The sequence below is a fragment of the Lissotriton vulgaris genome, chromosome 4_1 (assembly GCF_964263255.1).
Source record: "Lissotriton vulgaris chromosome 4_1, aLisVul1.2, whole genome shotgun sequence".
Classification (NCBI taxonomy): domain Eukaryota; kingdom Metazoa; phylum Chordata; class Amphibia; order Caudata; family Salamandridae; genus Lissotriton; species Lissotriton vulgaris.
In genome coordinates, this window is record NC_141691.1 from 172,455,130 (window position 1) to 172,470,539 (window position 15,410).

General features: G+C 46.1%; 1 protein-coding gene across 10 annotated transcripts in view; it reads right to left on the reverse strand.

Moving 5' to 3' along the window:
- The window catches only part of LOC147718545 (phosphatidylinositol-binding clathrin assembly protein-like), an 882,838-nt gene that overhangs the window by 165,690 nt on the left and 701,738 nt on the right, over window positions 1–15,410 (reverse strand). For all 10 annotated transcript variants that reach the window (XM_086918490.1, XM_086918493.1, XM_086918491.1 and 7 more), the window contains exon 16: window positions 9,851–9,971. In XM_086918490.1, coding sequence (XP_086774616.1) covers window positions 9,851–9,971 — 121 coding nt within the window. The remainder of the gene's footprint in view (window positions 1–9,850; window positions 9,972–15,410) is intronic.

A 15,410-nucleotide genomic window follows, 5' to 3' on the forward strand; every position in this document is an offset into this window, starting at 1 on the left:
AAGTAGGCTGTTCAGGGGATTTCGGTTTCCGACCCCTTCAGTATGGTTCAAGTGAGTCATCAAACAATTTCAAGACTCGTAGTTAGGCAGGAACCAACCGGGAGGGGGGGGGGGGCTTCTTCCAAAATAAGGCTATAGACTGCCTAGCAGCTCCTAACAAGTGTATAATCAAGCACCAGTCTGTGTATGTCATAGCAGATAGTGTTAAGGGTTTAATGCCCAATAGGGTGACTATCGGAGAGGGAGGAATAGGAAACCCCACTACCTCTTTGATGTGACTGAGGACCTCCTTCCAAAACATCGTGGGACGCTGGCATGACCACCATATATGGATGACGTCTTCTATGTCTCCCTGAAGTTTGGAAACATTTGGTGCAAGCGGGTTGGGGTGTAATACCATTGCATCATTAACTTATACGCTGACTCACATTGCAGCATACTATAGTATACCTAAAGGATATCCCGCCATAATCGAGCCCAACCTTCTGGAGGTATATCCTCTTCCAGGTCTGAAGGATGAACATGGGGTTACGAGCTATAGGCATATAGGGGAGGGAAATGTAGTCAGCCCTCGGGATATCGCCAGCTTATCCCAGATCTCTAATACTGTCCTCATGGCGGTGGCTATGAAGGCGCTACGGGGCGAGCCCCACGATGGAGCCAAGCCAAGTCCCACAGAGTTCTACAGGATACCTCTCGGTCTAAGTGGAACCAATGTTTTTCGCTCTCGCGAACCACCCACTCCGATATGTACCAGAGATGACAAGCCCAGTAGTAGTGATCAAAGAGGGGGAGAAGGAAAATCCGTGATCCCACCAAGTTCCTTGGCTTCAGTTACCGTTAATCAAAAGGGGGGGAGGGGAGATCACTTGTCCTGTGTAACCTGGGCACAGTTCTAACTAGCCCAGTAGTACTCCAGAAGATTGGGGCACAGTAGCCCACCCCTGTAACTAGGTAGGATCAAGATCCTATTAGAGAACCGTGGTCGGGATTTCCCCCATATAAATTTTGCAAAATCGCGTTGTAGTGCAAGGATATCTGAGTGGGAAGGGATTGAAAGAGGTATACGATTTTGGGAAGAAGAGACATTTTAATGCTGTTGATGTGGCCTAACCATGCGAGAGGAAGGCCCTTCATCAGTGCAGTGCCTCTCACATGGCACTTCTATATCTAGGTCAGTAGGACGAAGTCTATGTCGAAAGTGTGGGAGTTAGATCTAGGCCCAAGTACCAAATTGATTTGTGAGTCCACTATACTGGGTTAAGGTCTTGCAATTCCTGTATCTCCGAGGCCTAAAGAGTAAGATTAAGGGCATAAGACTTGGCAAGATTAATCCGGTAACCCGACACGTCTTCAAAGGACCGCAGAAGAATAGCCACCGCTGGGAGGGAAGTTGACGGGGAAGAAAGTGAGGGAATGAGGTTGTCAGCGAAGAGGGAGGCTTTATGTTCGTATCCGCCCATGGGCATACCCAGTATAGTCTGGTCGTAGTGAAGGATGATGGCCAGTGGTTCAACCACTAGGGCAAAGAGTAAAGGAGATAGAGGGCACTCCTGTCTGGTGCCACGATAGATGGGAATAGGGGCAGTCAGATGCCCATTGAAACAAATGAGGGTAGTGAGTTGCGCATAAAGCGCCATCAATTTAGAAACCATCCCCGGACCCAATCCAACCTTCCGTATGACTTCTTTGAGGAATCACCAATCCACCCGATCGAAGGCTTTCTCCGTGTCGAGGGACACCAGACAAGTAGGGATATTTCTGTAGCGTGCTTTTTTCACAAGGTGGGCTATCAGGTGGATGTTATCTGCCCCTGGCAATGGCGGATAAACCACTTGGTCGGGGGTCAATGAGACCCGTAAGGTGAGGCTCAAGGCGGTTTGCTAGGATTTTTGTGTGGATCTGTGCGTTGGTGTTTAAAAGAGCAATAGGGTGATATGACGTAGGTAGGGAGTGGTCTTTACCTGGCTTAGGAATAAGTACTACTTCCGCTTCAGACATTGTTGGAGTAAGACCCGAGATATCTGCGAAACTATTAAAAAGATGTAGCAATTGATCTCGTAACTGTGGGTAGAAGGCCCGGTAAAAAGTGACTGGCAAGCCATCTGGGCCCGGCGTTTTACCTATTGGAAGTTGTTTCAGAGCTCTCGCGATATCTTCATGGGTAGTAGGGTCTTCCATCAATTTCACTTGGTGAGCATCAATAGGGTCCCAAGGGCAAGAGTTTAGAAAGTCAGTGACAGCCTCGAGAGAACAGGGTGCATTTTCATGGAGTTCTCTATAGAAATTCTCTAATTCTAAGCCATTATCAGCCTCGGAAATAACCCATGTACCATTCGGACGTTTAAGTTTAGCGATAGGGGCTCTCGAGGTCTGAGCTCGGAGGCGTCGTGCCAAACATGCCCCAACCTTATCTCCCCCTGTGTAGAATTTCTGCTTAATGGAGAGTAGGAGTCTCTCTGCCTTATTGGTGCGATGCAAGAACAGTTGGCCCCTTAGATCAGCAAGGAGCCGTTTATTGCGGAGGGATGGTTGTAAGTGATCCTTACGTTCTAGGGTTTTAATATCCCTAGAGAGAGTAGTTTCTACTAGCCGAGCCTCTGGGGTCCTGGCTATAGATATAGACGTAATAACCCCGCGAATATTAGCTTAAAAGGCGTCCCATCTAATGACCTCAGAAGTGTCAGTGATATTGTTAGCAAGAATGAAGGCCTCTATCTCTTTCCAAATATCCACCACATCCACAGGATCCCGGAGGAGCTGAGGGGGAAATTTCCATCTCGGTAAGGGCTCCCTATGTGGGTTGGGGGTTATAGAGATACCAGGACATGCTCATGGTCCGATAAGGATATATCAGATATCTCTGCACCACTCAGTGTGTATATTAAGGAGAGGGAAAGAAAATCATAATCAATAAGAGAGTATGACCGGTGTGCATTTGAGAAAAAGAAATAGTCTTTAGAATCCGGGTGTAGATGTATCCAGGCGTCTACTAAGCCTAAATCTGTAACGGCATTTCTTAGTGCTGCTGACATCCCTTCAGCACTTTGATGTGCTTGTGCACTGGGATCCCATTCTGGGTTCCAAACCAAATTAGAGTCTACGCCGAGAATAATCTGTTTTGTGACTGCCTGCAAGAGACCCCTAAGGTGCAGACGTTTTTGATTGGTTTTGATTAGGGAAGTATATGTTGACAAGGGTTAAAGACCACCTACCCCAAGCCATTTGTGCTTTAATAAACCTCCCGCCTTCATCTGCCGTAAACTTAGTGTTTGTTGCATGTCAGCCGGATTTAAAGAAAATGGCTATCGCCCCCCCAATTTTGGAAGAGGAGCAGGCCCAATATTGAGTAGGGTAGTTAGGGTGGGACATTAGGCGTGTATCGGATGGAAGCAAGTGAGTCTCTTGTATGAAGATGGCATTGGGATCCTGTTTAAGTAGATATGGCCAAACCGGACGCCTCTTATTAGGGGAGATCAACCCTTATACATTTAGGGAGAGAAACTAAATAAGACTAGTCATAATACTTCCAAAAGAGAGGTCCACCCTCTGTAGCCCTCACAGTAGCACCATGAGCACGCATCTTCCCCCTTTGAAACCTACAACAAACCCGTAGGTTTAGAGGGCCATCAGGGAGCCCTGAACTAGCAGGATACTTTCGGACAATCCCAAAAAAACACATTTAGTTTCCCGAATCCCCCAGAAACAGCGCATCCAAGAAGGGAAAACAATCGGTTTGGGGGAAAAAGAAAAATAAGAAATACAACAACAAGTGGCCAACTGGGCCATACGATATCAGAGTCTATCGAGAGTATCAATCAGACGGGCCATTCAGGAAAAGTCACTCTCCTAAGGGACTCTGAGGAGGGGTTTGGCAGTCACAAGATTTGTGGGCCTCCACTACCACCGGCCCGTGGCAATAGAAGAAAAAGCAATAGTTGCTCCGTTCATCGGGTCGTCCTCAAGGGAACCTGCAGCAATATTGGTAATTGTATTGTCCTGAGCTACATCTGCACCAGGCAGGAGGTCCGGGTGTTATGTATTGGCATTTATATAGCGCACTACTTACCCGTAGGGTCCCAAGGCGCTTCGACCGCTGCGAAACCCTTCCTGGCTTCCCTGAGAGATGGTCCCTTAATGGGTATCTCCAGGGTGAGACCAGGCATCCCCGGCGGTCTGGTGGGGCCGTTAGTGAAGATGAGGCAAGCTAATGCCCAGAGTTGCCGAGTGTGATCGCTGATCAGAGTAGGCACCGAGGCGAGAGAATTATCGAGTCCGCTGACCCTGGTCCAGAAACCTGCCGCGCCGGGAATCAAACCCTGGTCCCGGGCCGTCCTCTGCTCTCGGGTCTGCCGCCTCTAACCAGTGAGCCACACTACTTCACTTCGGATTTATGCAGTGCTTCAGTCCTCGTCTAGAGGCAGGTGGAGTCAGGACTGTATGCCAAAGGTTTTGAGCCGGACACTTTCAGAGTCTAGATGTAAGGATCACCAAAGAAGGCCTGAGAACAGGCATATCCATAACATTTCACTCCTTATGGTCTGGGGCTCGAGCCGGAGAGTAGGAGCTACTCAGAGAACGAGTATGGCTAATGACTGGGGTCAAAATAGTCACTAGGTATTCCCCTATCTTCGCAGTTCCACTATGTCAGCATGCCTTGCAAAACTTCTAATAGTATTCCGTGAACGCCCTACCGATGTGTGTGTCCTCAGTGTGCATTACACCTAGGTCATCCACAATATCCCTCACCCATCTGGCCTGCATTTCTTTTTTACTGAGCCAGGCCAGGAGCTTTGCAGTCTTATCTCCGACTTCATAGAGTCGTTGTAGCATCGCCAGTCTCCATTTCCTAGCATTGTCCATAGCCAGATACCTGTATTCTAGTCTCAGTGTATCTATTTGTCGGCCTATCTTGGGGTCTATATCATTGGTGACCCGTTGTTCCAGCAGTAGTATCTGTTGGTCTAGCAGTTCCAATGTTTCAAAACTCTTTTTCTTCTTCCACGCAATTCAGTTTGGAGTCTTATTGTGCAGCACTGTATTATAGGCCTCCCAAAATTAAACCCCAGAAGAAACGGTATTCTTGTTTTCTAGGAAATACATTTCTGTGTTTGCCCCTAATCCTTGCAGTACCTTATCATCTTGCAGGTCATAGGTACTCGTGACCCTGTGGTATAACCTGCATGTGCCAATACGTTGTATGCACCCCGGCCAAGGAATCTGCAATGTGTGCCCTGCAAGTGTGTTTCCTAGAGCATCACTATATCAGGGTGTAATCTTTCCACCAATATCCTTTTAATTTTGTCTCCCAATCCGTTGACATGTCATTAAGTGTCTTACATGTGTGTGAAGAATTCATGGAGCCATTTTGTGCCCTAAGGGTTATTTGCCCTTCACTGACCCACGCGACCAACAAAAGGAAACAATGAAAACTGAACCTTAACCTTAACCTTCCTCCCGCCCAACCAACCAACCCCCTCCCCCACCTCCCAAAACCTTCCTGGATCACTATACCACAGCATCCAGGAGAAACAGCAGTGCGCAGGAGACGAAGGAGAGGTCTGTCAGCCCACCTCCCCCCTTAGGCTACTCAGTGCCAAACACTTTAGCACTTATAACATGAAAACAAACCAATAGAGTACCCAATGTGAGTCCACAGCCCTAGGCTAGTGGTGTTCGGGCGTTAGTTGCACAGGTAAAGCTCCGTCAGCCGGTATTTAGGTGGCAGTTCATATTTCTTTGTAGTCCGGATCTGGCGGTTTATCCTGTGGTGGCTGCTGTCTAGTCTCTGTATCCTGTTCTAGAGGGGAGATCCCGGCGCGGACTATGGGTGTAAGCTTTTTTTTTGTTAAATCTATGGGTGTAAGCTTTCCTCCGAGTCAGTGAGTGTCCTGCAATTTAGACCCTGCAGTGGCCCTATTATTGTCTGAGAAGTGATCACCATCCGTGTCCACATGGTGCCCCTTGCCCCGATTCACCTTTCTTAGTGTATATTCCTCCACCTATACGCTGAGAAAGGTGAATCAGGGCAATTATTATCATTCCTTCAATTTCTCTGCACTTTGGCTCGGGGTCTAGCTTCCGTATGTTGAGTCAGTTGTCCTTCCAAGTTAAGTCCTCTCTGTGGATCCAGGACTGGCCTCTCCTCTATCCAGGCCCATGCTTCTACAGGGGTTTGAGAAAAGTGTGCCTTTCCCAAGTAGATGACTTTCAACTTAACAGGAAATAATAGCATATATTGGATTTGGAGGGCTCCAAGCTTCACTTTGATTGGGAGGCAATTACTGCAAAGTGCTACTATTTTAATCCACTAAAACTACTTTTTAGTACTGAAAAACTCTGCAGCCTGCGATCTCCTGCATCATTGTGTGTAAGTGTGCTGCTCTGTGATGGCAGTTGACACAAAAATGTCTTAAGGGATGGAACTGAATCCTGCTTTTCCAATTCAGCCGTTCCCAGCTATTTAGTCAAGAATGGTGTCTGAGGGAGGAGTGGCCAGCAGCATGGCGGCCTTTGGCTACCAGCAAAGCTGCACGGGCGAGAGGGGCCGCGCGGCTAAGACCGTGGTAGAGAGTTGAGGGGGCAGAGGGTAATGCAGAGTGGAGGCCAGGCAGCCCCAACTGGCAGACGAGCTCAGGGCTCGAGCCCTACTGACGGCCTCCAAGGGACGAACTCTGCAGCAATGTTGGTGGAGCTGATCGATAGAATTCCCGGGCTGCCCAACAACTAGAGCGGTGTGGAACGTCGTCTTGGACCCGGCCGGAAGACGGCCCATTTGACCTACATGCATCCGGACGGAGGTGGTCCGGGGGTGGTGAGAGAGCAGTTGCCATCGGGCCAGCTACATGAGCGGCTACTGGCCCCCTTATCTCCCTACTCCTCCCGGCCCTCTGTGCCGCTACGCGGGCAATAGGGGCCAAGCGGCAGAGGCTATGTGCGGCCGCTGAGGCGAGTATCGGCCCGACAGAGGGCCCGGGGCCTTACCATACAGAGCAGCCACTGAAAAGTGGGATTGAGAGAAATCCAGGCTGTCGGCTGGACAGACCGGAGTGAAGAAGGTGCCCTAGGCCACTTTGGTGTGAAGTGTGTTGCTTGGCCCTGGTTGCAGGCCCACAAACATACCCAAGCCGACAAAGATTTTAGCCCTAGAATAGAGGGGAGCAACATTCTGGCCCACTTCCAGAGGAAAGCCTGGGCTGGGGCTTGAACTAAGGGCCAGGGAGCCGAGCGCTGAGGGCCTGTGGCTGGAGTGACCATCTACCTTCCCCAGATTCCCCCCTCCCCCCCCCCCCTGTCGTGGGCATATTAAGGACCTCTCAGAGGACATACATATATCTACTGTCAGCTAGTCTGCGCACACGGACGACGCAGTGCCCCATACAGCTGTGGTGAGGGGCACAGAGGGGGCAGAGAGCAGGCAGCTGGTAAACAGCTCCAGAGGCAGCTCTAGTGGGGCCATGCACTGAAAACGCACACTGAAAATCAACGCCCATAGTAAGATGATCTGTGCGGCCGCTCCTATCCCCATCCCTGGCCCTAGCGACTGGCTGGCCCATACCCCCCCTTCCCTACCAGAGGCCCTGGAGGACATCCCACTATGCAACTATTAGGATTGCTGACCAACTGCAATGATGGCAAAAAACAAAGACCCCAAGCACCCCAGTCAGGGAAAGATGGACCACTACCACAAAAGTGTTGACCCCACCCCCAATATGGAGATCGCGGAGGCCACACAGCTCCCACCGGATACGGTCATACTACTTCAGGCAATACAGTCCTCAAAAGAGGCGCTGGAGGGCCAGATAAGGGAGGTGTGCTCTGAAATTGCACTGTTGTGTCAGGACTTACGCAGTGTATCAGAAGAGTGACTGAAGCGGAGACGGAAGATGCGGCGAGGGATCTCCAAAAGGGGGTGACAGAACTCCGTAGCACTAATAAAGATGTACTATGGTGTCTGGAAGACGCATAAAACAGGGCACGAATGAACATCTTCATCTTTGTGGGCTTTCCGGAATGAATGGAGGGAGGTAATGCACCTGTGTTTCTGGCCACTTGGCTAAAGGACACCATTTCACCCAAATACTTCTACACCAGTTTCATCAATGAATGGGCACACAGGGCGCTGAGCGCAAGGCCGCTGCCTGGGGCCTGACCCAGACCGATTATAGTAAAGTTTCTTAACTTCCTTGACAGAGACATGATCCAATGAGAAGTGCACCGCAAAGGGGAAATTAGACATCCAAACGCTATAATTATGTTATTCCCGGATTACAGCCACGAGGGCCAATGCCAGAGACGGACCTGCAGTAGCCGAGTCCATATCAATTTAAAGCAAATGCAACATTATGGCTACAAAGTAGGAAGGTGCTTGTTAAGTTTGGGTTCCCTCAGCAAAAGAAGTAAGTTTTGAAAAATGTCAACACCTGGGAACAAAATTATTACTTCATGCCAAATTGACTGCAAATTGACTGCATAACCAAGATGACGACCACCACCAAACAAATATTAAGCACAGCACAAAGTAAACAAATATGCTAAAGAAAACAAGCTGTGGAAACGGTGGTAGATGCATTTAGGAATGCACTTTCACAGACCGAAATAAACTGGAGAAAGGTATACATAGTATCAGATGTAGAAGAAGAGCGCAGCATATGCATGGTTTACTTGGCACCACATTTCTAAAGAGTTCCAGCTTCAATAGCTTTAGTGTTTGAAAAGGTAGAATAGTTGGACATCAGAACAGCATTAAAAAAAATCTAACAAATCTAAATGAACAATGACTTCTTCCAAGGTTTCTTGGTAAAATACAGCAAATTACATGAATAAACACTGATCTGCAAATGATGCCATTAGATAAAAAATGTTACTTAAATGAATATTAACTTAGCTCATTTTATAAATCTGTGCATTTGTGAGAGATTCAAGCACTGTGCATAATTCTACCAGCTAATGACTGGTTGCTGAATGGTAGCCTTTTCAACCATATTGACAAACTATGGGCGTCAATCACAGGTGTAATTCTACACATTACGAGGTTAACCTCAAGCCAACAAAAAAACTCCTCGTTCACAAAGCTACATTCAATTGGAATTGGAAAGCAGGTGAGACAGCAAGAAAACACAGCAACATCAGAAGAATGTCTACTGCCTAAAGCATAAGCGCCAAGGGAGCTAGAGATGCAGAGAATAATATTTTTTTAATGTGAGAAGTTTTTAGATTTTCAAATTTTGTGATGAGACCACACAATTACGGTCCTGGCAATGGAGTAAAGAATGGGTTTCCGAGGCTAGCCTAATACACCATGTGTAATCTTCATCTTTTACAGATCTTAACATCTGATGCAAACTATGTGTGGGCTGCAAAGAGAAATGCGGCGATGTATACTCTACTGCATGAGAATAGAGAACAGCTGGCAACATGTCTGTCGATCAAATAACGTTACAAATACACTTTAAAAAATGTTTTACTGGAAACATTTTCACATTTCTTGGGATGCTGTGTTGTGAGCATATATGTAATTTCAGTATCCTTATCCACTAAAATAGTTTTCAGTGAATAAGGATGCTGAAATTAAATGTATTGCTTTGTCTGCTGAAGCAGCTCAAGCTGACAAATTTCAAATTCTGAAGCAGAGCACTTGGATGTCAAAGGTAGCAAGATTACTGAGACTCCAAACTAAATGACTGAGATCACAAGATAAGCTTGGTTAATTGTTGTGCTGCATTTCAATTTTTAAAATACCGATGTTAATCTTAACTCACCAGTATATGAAAAACACCTACTATTTTTTGTTTTAAAAATGTACATTCTATTTACTGACTAGACACACAAGCGTCATTTGTTTTCATACCATCTGTGGAATAGGAGGAACTGGAGCAGGAGTCCACGTTGTTGATGTACTTGTTCTTGCATGCCAATTATTTCCCCCTGTAAGCTTCTTTTCTGTAGGCTGACTCCACTGCATGTCAGATCTTAAACAAAAAAAAACAAAAAAATATATATATACATATATATATATACAAATTTTAAATTACACATTGGTTGATTTTTACATTACCACAATTTGAGAGAAAAAAAGTGCAAAAAGGTGCGGTACCACTACTAAACAAGCATAGCTAAAGCCAATGAGCAAGAGCTATTGGCTTTGCCAATGTGCCTGAGTCATGCTGCATACCAGTGTGGCTGCGGTTCAGCATGGCCAAACTTTAGTGGTGTAGTGGCGTGTCAGAGTGGCGTGTCAGAGAGTGGGGGTGACGTGGAGAGGAGTGTAATGTAGTGTAGTAGTGCGTTGTGGAGTATGTCGTGGAGTGTCGTGGCATAGATTAGAGTGTTGTGGCATAGATTAGAGAGTCGTAGCATAGATTAGAGTGGCGTAGAGTGTTAGTTACTTTCACTATTTTTAACAACCTCCTTTCGCATGGACATCTCCTTATACTACGGTTTGCTTCACGTTTCATCCTTACCCGCCATGCGGGAAAACAATCTAACAATGAAGTCTATGATCATGCTCATTACCAGCAAAAGTAGGAGTCACACTACCTCGTGACTCGAAAGACTTTTTTTGAAGAAAAACAACTTTCACACAACAGTGCCCAACACTAGATGGCAAGACTATTCTAAGCATGTGTATCTACAACCACACATGCCATGAACATATCACTACCAAAGGCAACATGTCCTGATGCATACTTCTTTTTGCAGATTTCACATGAATGAGCGTCAAAGCAGAGCCCATGAGGAGAAAAGAATGAGTAGTGCTGAATAACCAAGGTAATCATTCAGCACAGAGATATATAGATCCATCATTCCGTGCCTGAGACATCAGGCATTAATGCTTAGCACAGGGATGCAACAATAACTAACTGTCCAGGAAGGCATGCCTCTGGTCAGGGCAGTAGAAGACACTATGGTCTAGGCTTAGGGCACAAGAATGCCTCTTTACCAGGGCACAACAGATCTTAAGACAAAGAGGGACCAAACAAGAAATAGTACCTTAAGCTTTACTAGCCCCAGCACAAACCACAACTAGCTGGTTATCTAGGCACTCTGAACTTGTCTGATCGATGCAATATGAGACAGATTGCCTAGGTTTGAGATTGTGCAACTGCTCCATCTTCTTGCAAAGGTGAGGACGGTGGTATAAACATGGAAGGGTGATACACTGAAGCATTAAGAATGTAGCCACCACCATTGGTAGAACAAAGTGGCAAGTAAGCAGGTTTGCCTTGTCTGGGTAGAACAGAGTAAAGAGCTACCAGAGCAACAGGGCCTGTAGCTCCGAGCCTTTGGGGCAAAGTAATGGACATCAGAAGGACAGTTGAGAGGGTCAAAAGAAACTTAAAACTGCAATTATTCAAAATATGGTTTCAGGAACAAAAGAAATGAGAGGGGACAGACAGGAAACCTTTCAAGAAATGTGCCACCAGGGGCGATCTGAACAACAAAGACTTACCAGGGTGCCAAAATACTCTTGCACAGACCACTAGACTCAATTGAATAAGAAAGTGCAGAACCTCTGACAGACAAGTCTCAAAGGAAGTAAGGCTGGCATCAACAGATAAACGTCCCAGTGCCCTAAGTAAACAGATTTGGTAGCTGGGATTCATTAATCACAATGACATACGCTACCTTTGGCAGGAGGTTGAAACCTCTCAATCTCCATGCTTGCATAGAAAGAGTCCAAGGATTTGGATTGAGGACCAAACCAGCTTGCTGTAAAAGCAGATCTAGTCTCTAGATGAAGAAAGAGTGTCTGCAGATCAGCATAACAAATCTTCTTTATCCACTATAGGACAATGAAAATCTATCCACCATCTTCTCATACATTCTGCAGAAGCCTTAAGATTTTCATGCGGATGGAATGCAAGAAGTGGTTCACAGTTTCGAAAGGAAAACAAGAAATGGATCCTGTTACCAGCTCAAGTGGAAGACACCCCCCAAAGATGTGGTGGGAAGTACAGAGAGCTTGACAGGTCTATGCAGAGAAGCCCCATCAGGGAGTACCCATCACATCAGTGTTTAGGCCCCATTCATGATCTGACAGGGAAAGCAAGGCATGAGCCTTGGGATTTAAAGCACCTACAGAATAGGAGTTACCGGACAAATTCCCAGTTTTAGCGCTCACTGCAACAAGCATGGGGCCTAACAGCACAGGGTGCCTGGAATCTACTCTGCTCTACCTTTATAGGTTTTAGAGGTCCCAAAGAATCTGCAACACATGGCCTGTGGTGAAGAGAAGAAATGCCTACAGGGTTACACAACAGCTAGCAACTCCAGCACACTTATGTGCATTATTCTTCCTTCTTATGTGCGAACCCCCCTCTTACCTTTCTATTCAATATGTCCATTAACTCAGCCAGTTGTTCCCATGGACTGCAAACATGCTTAAGTTTTTTCTCTATTGAAAAAACCTTCGCCTGACCTGATATCAAATTAATGTCCATTTTCGCGAAAGTACTGACAGCTTAACAATGACATGGACTCAAATGGTCTTTTGGATGTTTCTCAATTGATTTGCCAGCTAATCACAGCCCTAAAACTGTTTTGGTGGCTGCTACGAACAATCAACATAGGATACTGGATTAGGAGGCTCTGCTGCCTTGGCCTTTTTAGAGAAGTCCTCAATCTTTGATGCTGTTTCTCATTAATTTTTGATTAACCACTTCTGAAAGATTGCGTACAGCCATCTTGCCCTTAAATGGTTTGCTTCTTTTTTAACTGACAGAACTGAGACGGTAACTCCTGTACCTTTCAATTCGGCAGCTGTTTCAGTGATGTAAGGTGTGCCTCAGGGTATTCTTCCCTGCGTCTCACCCATGTCAAAGTCTAGCTGTCCACTTTGCCAGAGCAGGACCGTTCTTTCAGTTTTAGAATTTCTTACACAGATTATACGCGGATGATACACAGATCCTCAGGACCATCTCTGATATGTTGTCGCTACTCTGGCCAACTTTCGAACATGCATGCATTAGTGCAGTTGTCATCAGGATGCACTCAAACTGTTTCCAGCTAAATTCCCATAAAACAGATTCTACTGCTCAGCAGACAACTGCATCTTTTGATCAATGAATAGAGGGCAACAGACCTTGAAGCGGCTGCTGCTCCTGTGGCCCATATGTAGAATCTAGGTGTTTCCTTAGATGCAAAGTGACCATGGATTATAAAATCAGAAAAGTAGCAGCAGCTTGTGTTGTGTGTGTTGGGACGGAAAAGTCTTCTATATGGTTAGAGACGACTACACCTGCCCTGCCTACCCTGCTGTGCTGTTTAGATTCCTAATGCTGATTTTGTGTCCTAGGTAAACACGGATCATGTGTGTGCGCTATGACATAAGTCTGTCTCACGGATTGTGATCTTGTTGGACCGGGAAGGGTGGGTGCCCAAAGTCCTACCGTCAGCAGTGGAAGGCTACGGACGTCACCAGGAGTTACAATATATAGCAATAATCGGTTCTGTCAAGGAATGCACAATTTCTTAAGGAAAATGAAATGTATCCTGATATACTAGGACAAGCCACTAAACATCTTTGAGTGTGAGGAGTGTGGGCTCTGCGACCGTTCGAGCTCTTCCCCTCAAACGAGAATGTGGCATAGCCGAGTGCCTGGGCTCCAGTAGCTTTCAGGACCACTCCTGCAAAGCTTTTGGGTCTATGGCCCGGAACTCGGAGCACGACTTCAGGTCGTGGTCGCGCTCCAGACCCCAAAAGCACACGAGGTACGGATCGGTCACGGACATCGCCCACTAACAGGAGGCGTGTAACTGGTTCGATGCTGGTACATCCCTTGACGCACCAGGAGTTTGAAGACTCTAAAAAGAAGTTGTCAAAATCGAAAAAGACTAGCCAAAAAATGTCTAAGGGGTAGCTGTCTCCGGATCTGCGCTTAGGCTGGCGCGGAAAAAGAAAGACAGAACTGACGTCATGTGCATGGGCGGCATCTGTGCCGATGACTGACGTGGAGCTGACCAACACCACCTAATGACGCACAGGGGTACTGCTGATGAAAAAAATCTCCAGATCAAGACTGACACCGGAGGAAAATCATAAGGTAAGGAATCTTCAACTAACAGTCTATCATATACATAATCCAACTAACAAAATACTTGACAAGATACAATAAACCGATGATGCACTATACTCCCACATATTCCCTTGAGGGTCGAAACATCAACGATAAGAATAGGTGTTCTGTCTCAATGTCTTACATACCTACACCTAAGGAATATAGTTATGTTTGAACAATTTTTTCGGTAATGAACAGATGCCCAACTGAGTAATTTTTTCTGTCTATTGTATCTTGCAAAGTGTGTTGTTGGTTGGATTAGGTTTTATGTAATGCATCTTTTGTATGGCACGTATAAATGTAATTTTATATATAAAAACAGTCATGTGTCTTGGGTACACTACTTATGTGTTCCTTCACGATATATAAATGATAATATGCTGTGTACGATATAGATTTGTGTCAGTTTCATTTTTGTAACATAGTGTGCCATTTAGAGGCTTTTCCTAGTATATCCGGATAAATGTAATTTTTCGTAAGAAATTGTGCATTCCTCGACAGTACAGATTGTTGCTATCTATTGTTATTATTAATGGTCACCAGGAGTTAAGCAGCACAAGGCTCACTCGCCTTATTAAAATTTCTGCTGCTTGTTACTTCACTCACCATGTGCTACATCAGGTAGATGTGGAGTACTGTGCATCACAGGAATAGTGACTCTGCAGTGGATGTTTGTGTGGCGAGTGTGTGTGCTGGTAGTGGGTGTGTTTGTACCCTGGTACAATACAGGAAAGCTACAGTACAGAATAGTGCACGCAGACTGAATATGTGTGCTAAATGCATGTGTCTCTATAGTGGTGCAATGCATGGAGGTAATAGTACTGGAGAGTAAGTGTGTTGTGAATGTACATGGATTGCAAGTGTGCCTGCAACGGTACATTACCTGGAGGACTCTAGGTGACAATTTTGGAAGCCCAGACCTGCCTGGTGAAGACATGAGCAGTAGAGGAATCCCCCACACAGATTTCTGCATTGCTACACTACTGTGAGCTGGGTGGGACAAGCACTGGAAGAGGGGAGGAAGGGACTCTCCCATTACACTTCAAAAAGTTGTTTTAGTGGTAGATCACAAACAAGGAAGGGCCGGGACACATCTCAGGAAAGGAGATGGGGCAGATAAGGGAATCATAAAGAGGTGGGCTAACAGTCCGGGATTAACTTTATGATGCACATATTGTGGCCGACCCCCAGGTGTGAATTCTGGTCACTCCCATGAATGGTGTTGGTTAATCAGCTTTGGAGTCTTGCCTGCTGTGACATACATCCTTTCAAGAGAAAAGAACAAAAAGAGAAGTGGATAATTAAAAAAAAGCAGAACCCCAACATAAATCTTCAAAGACTCAGACCCTA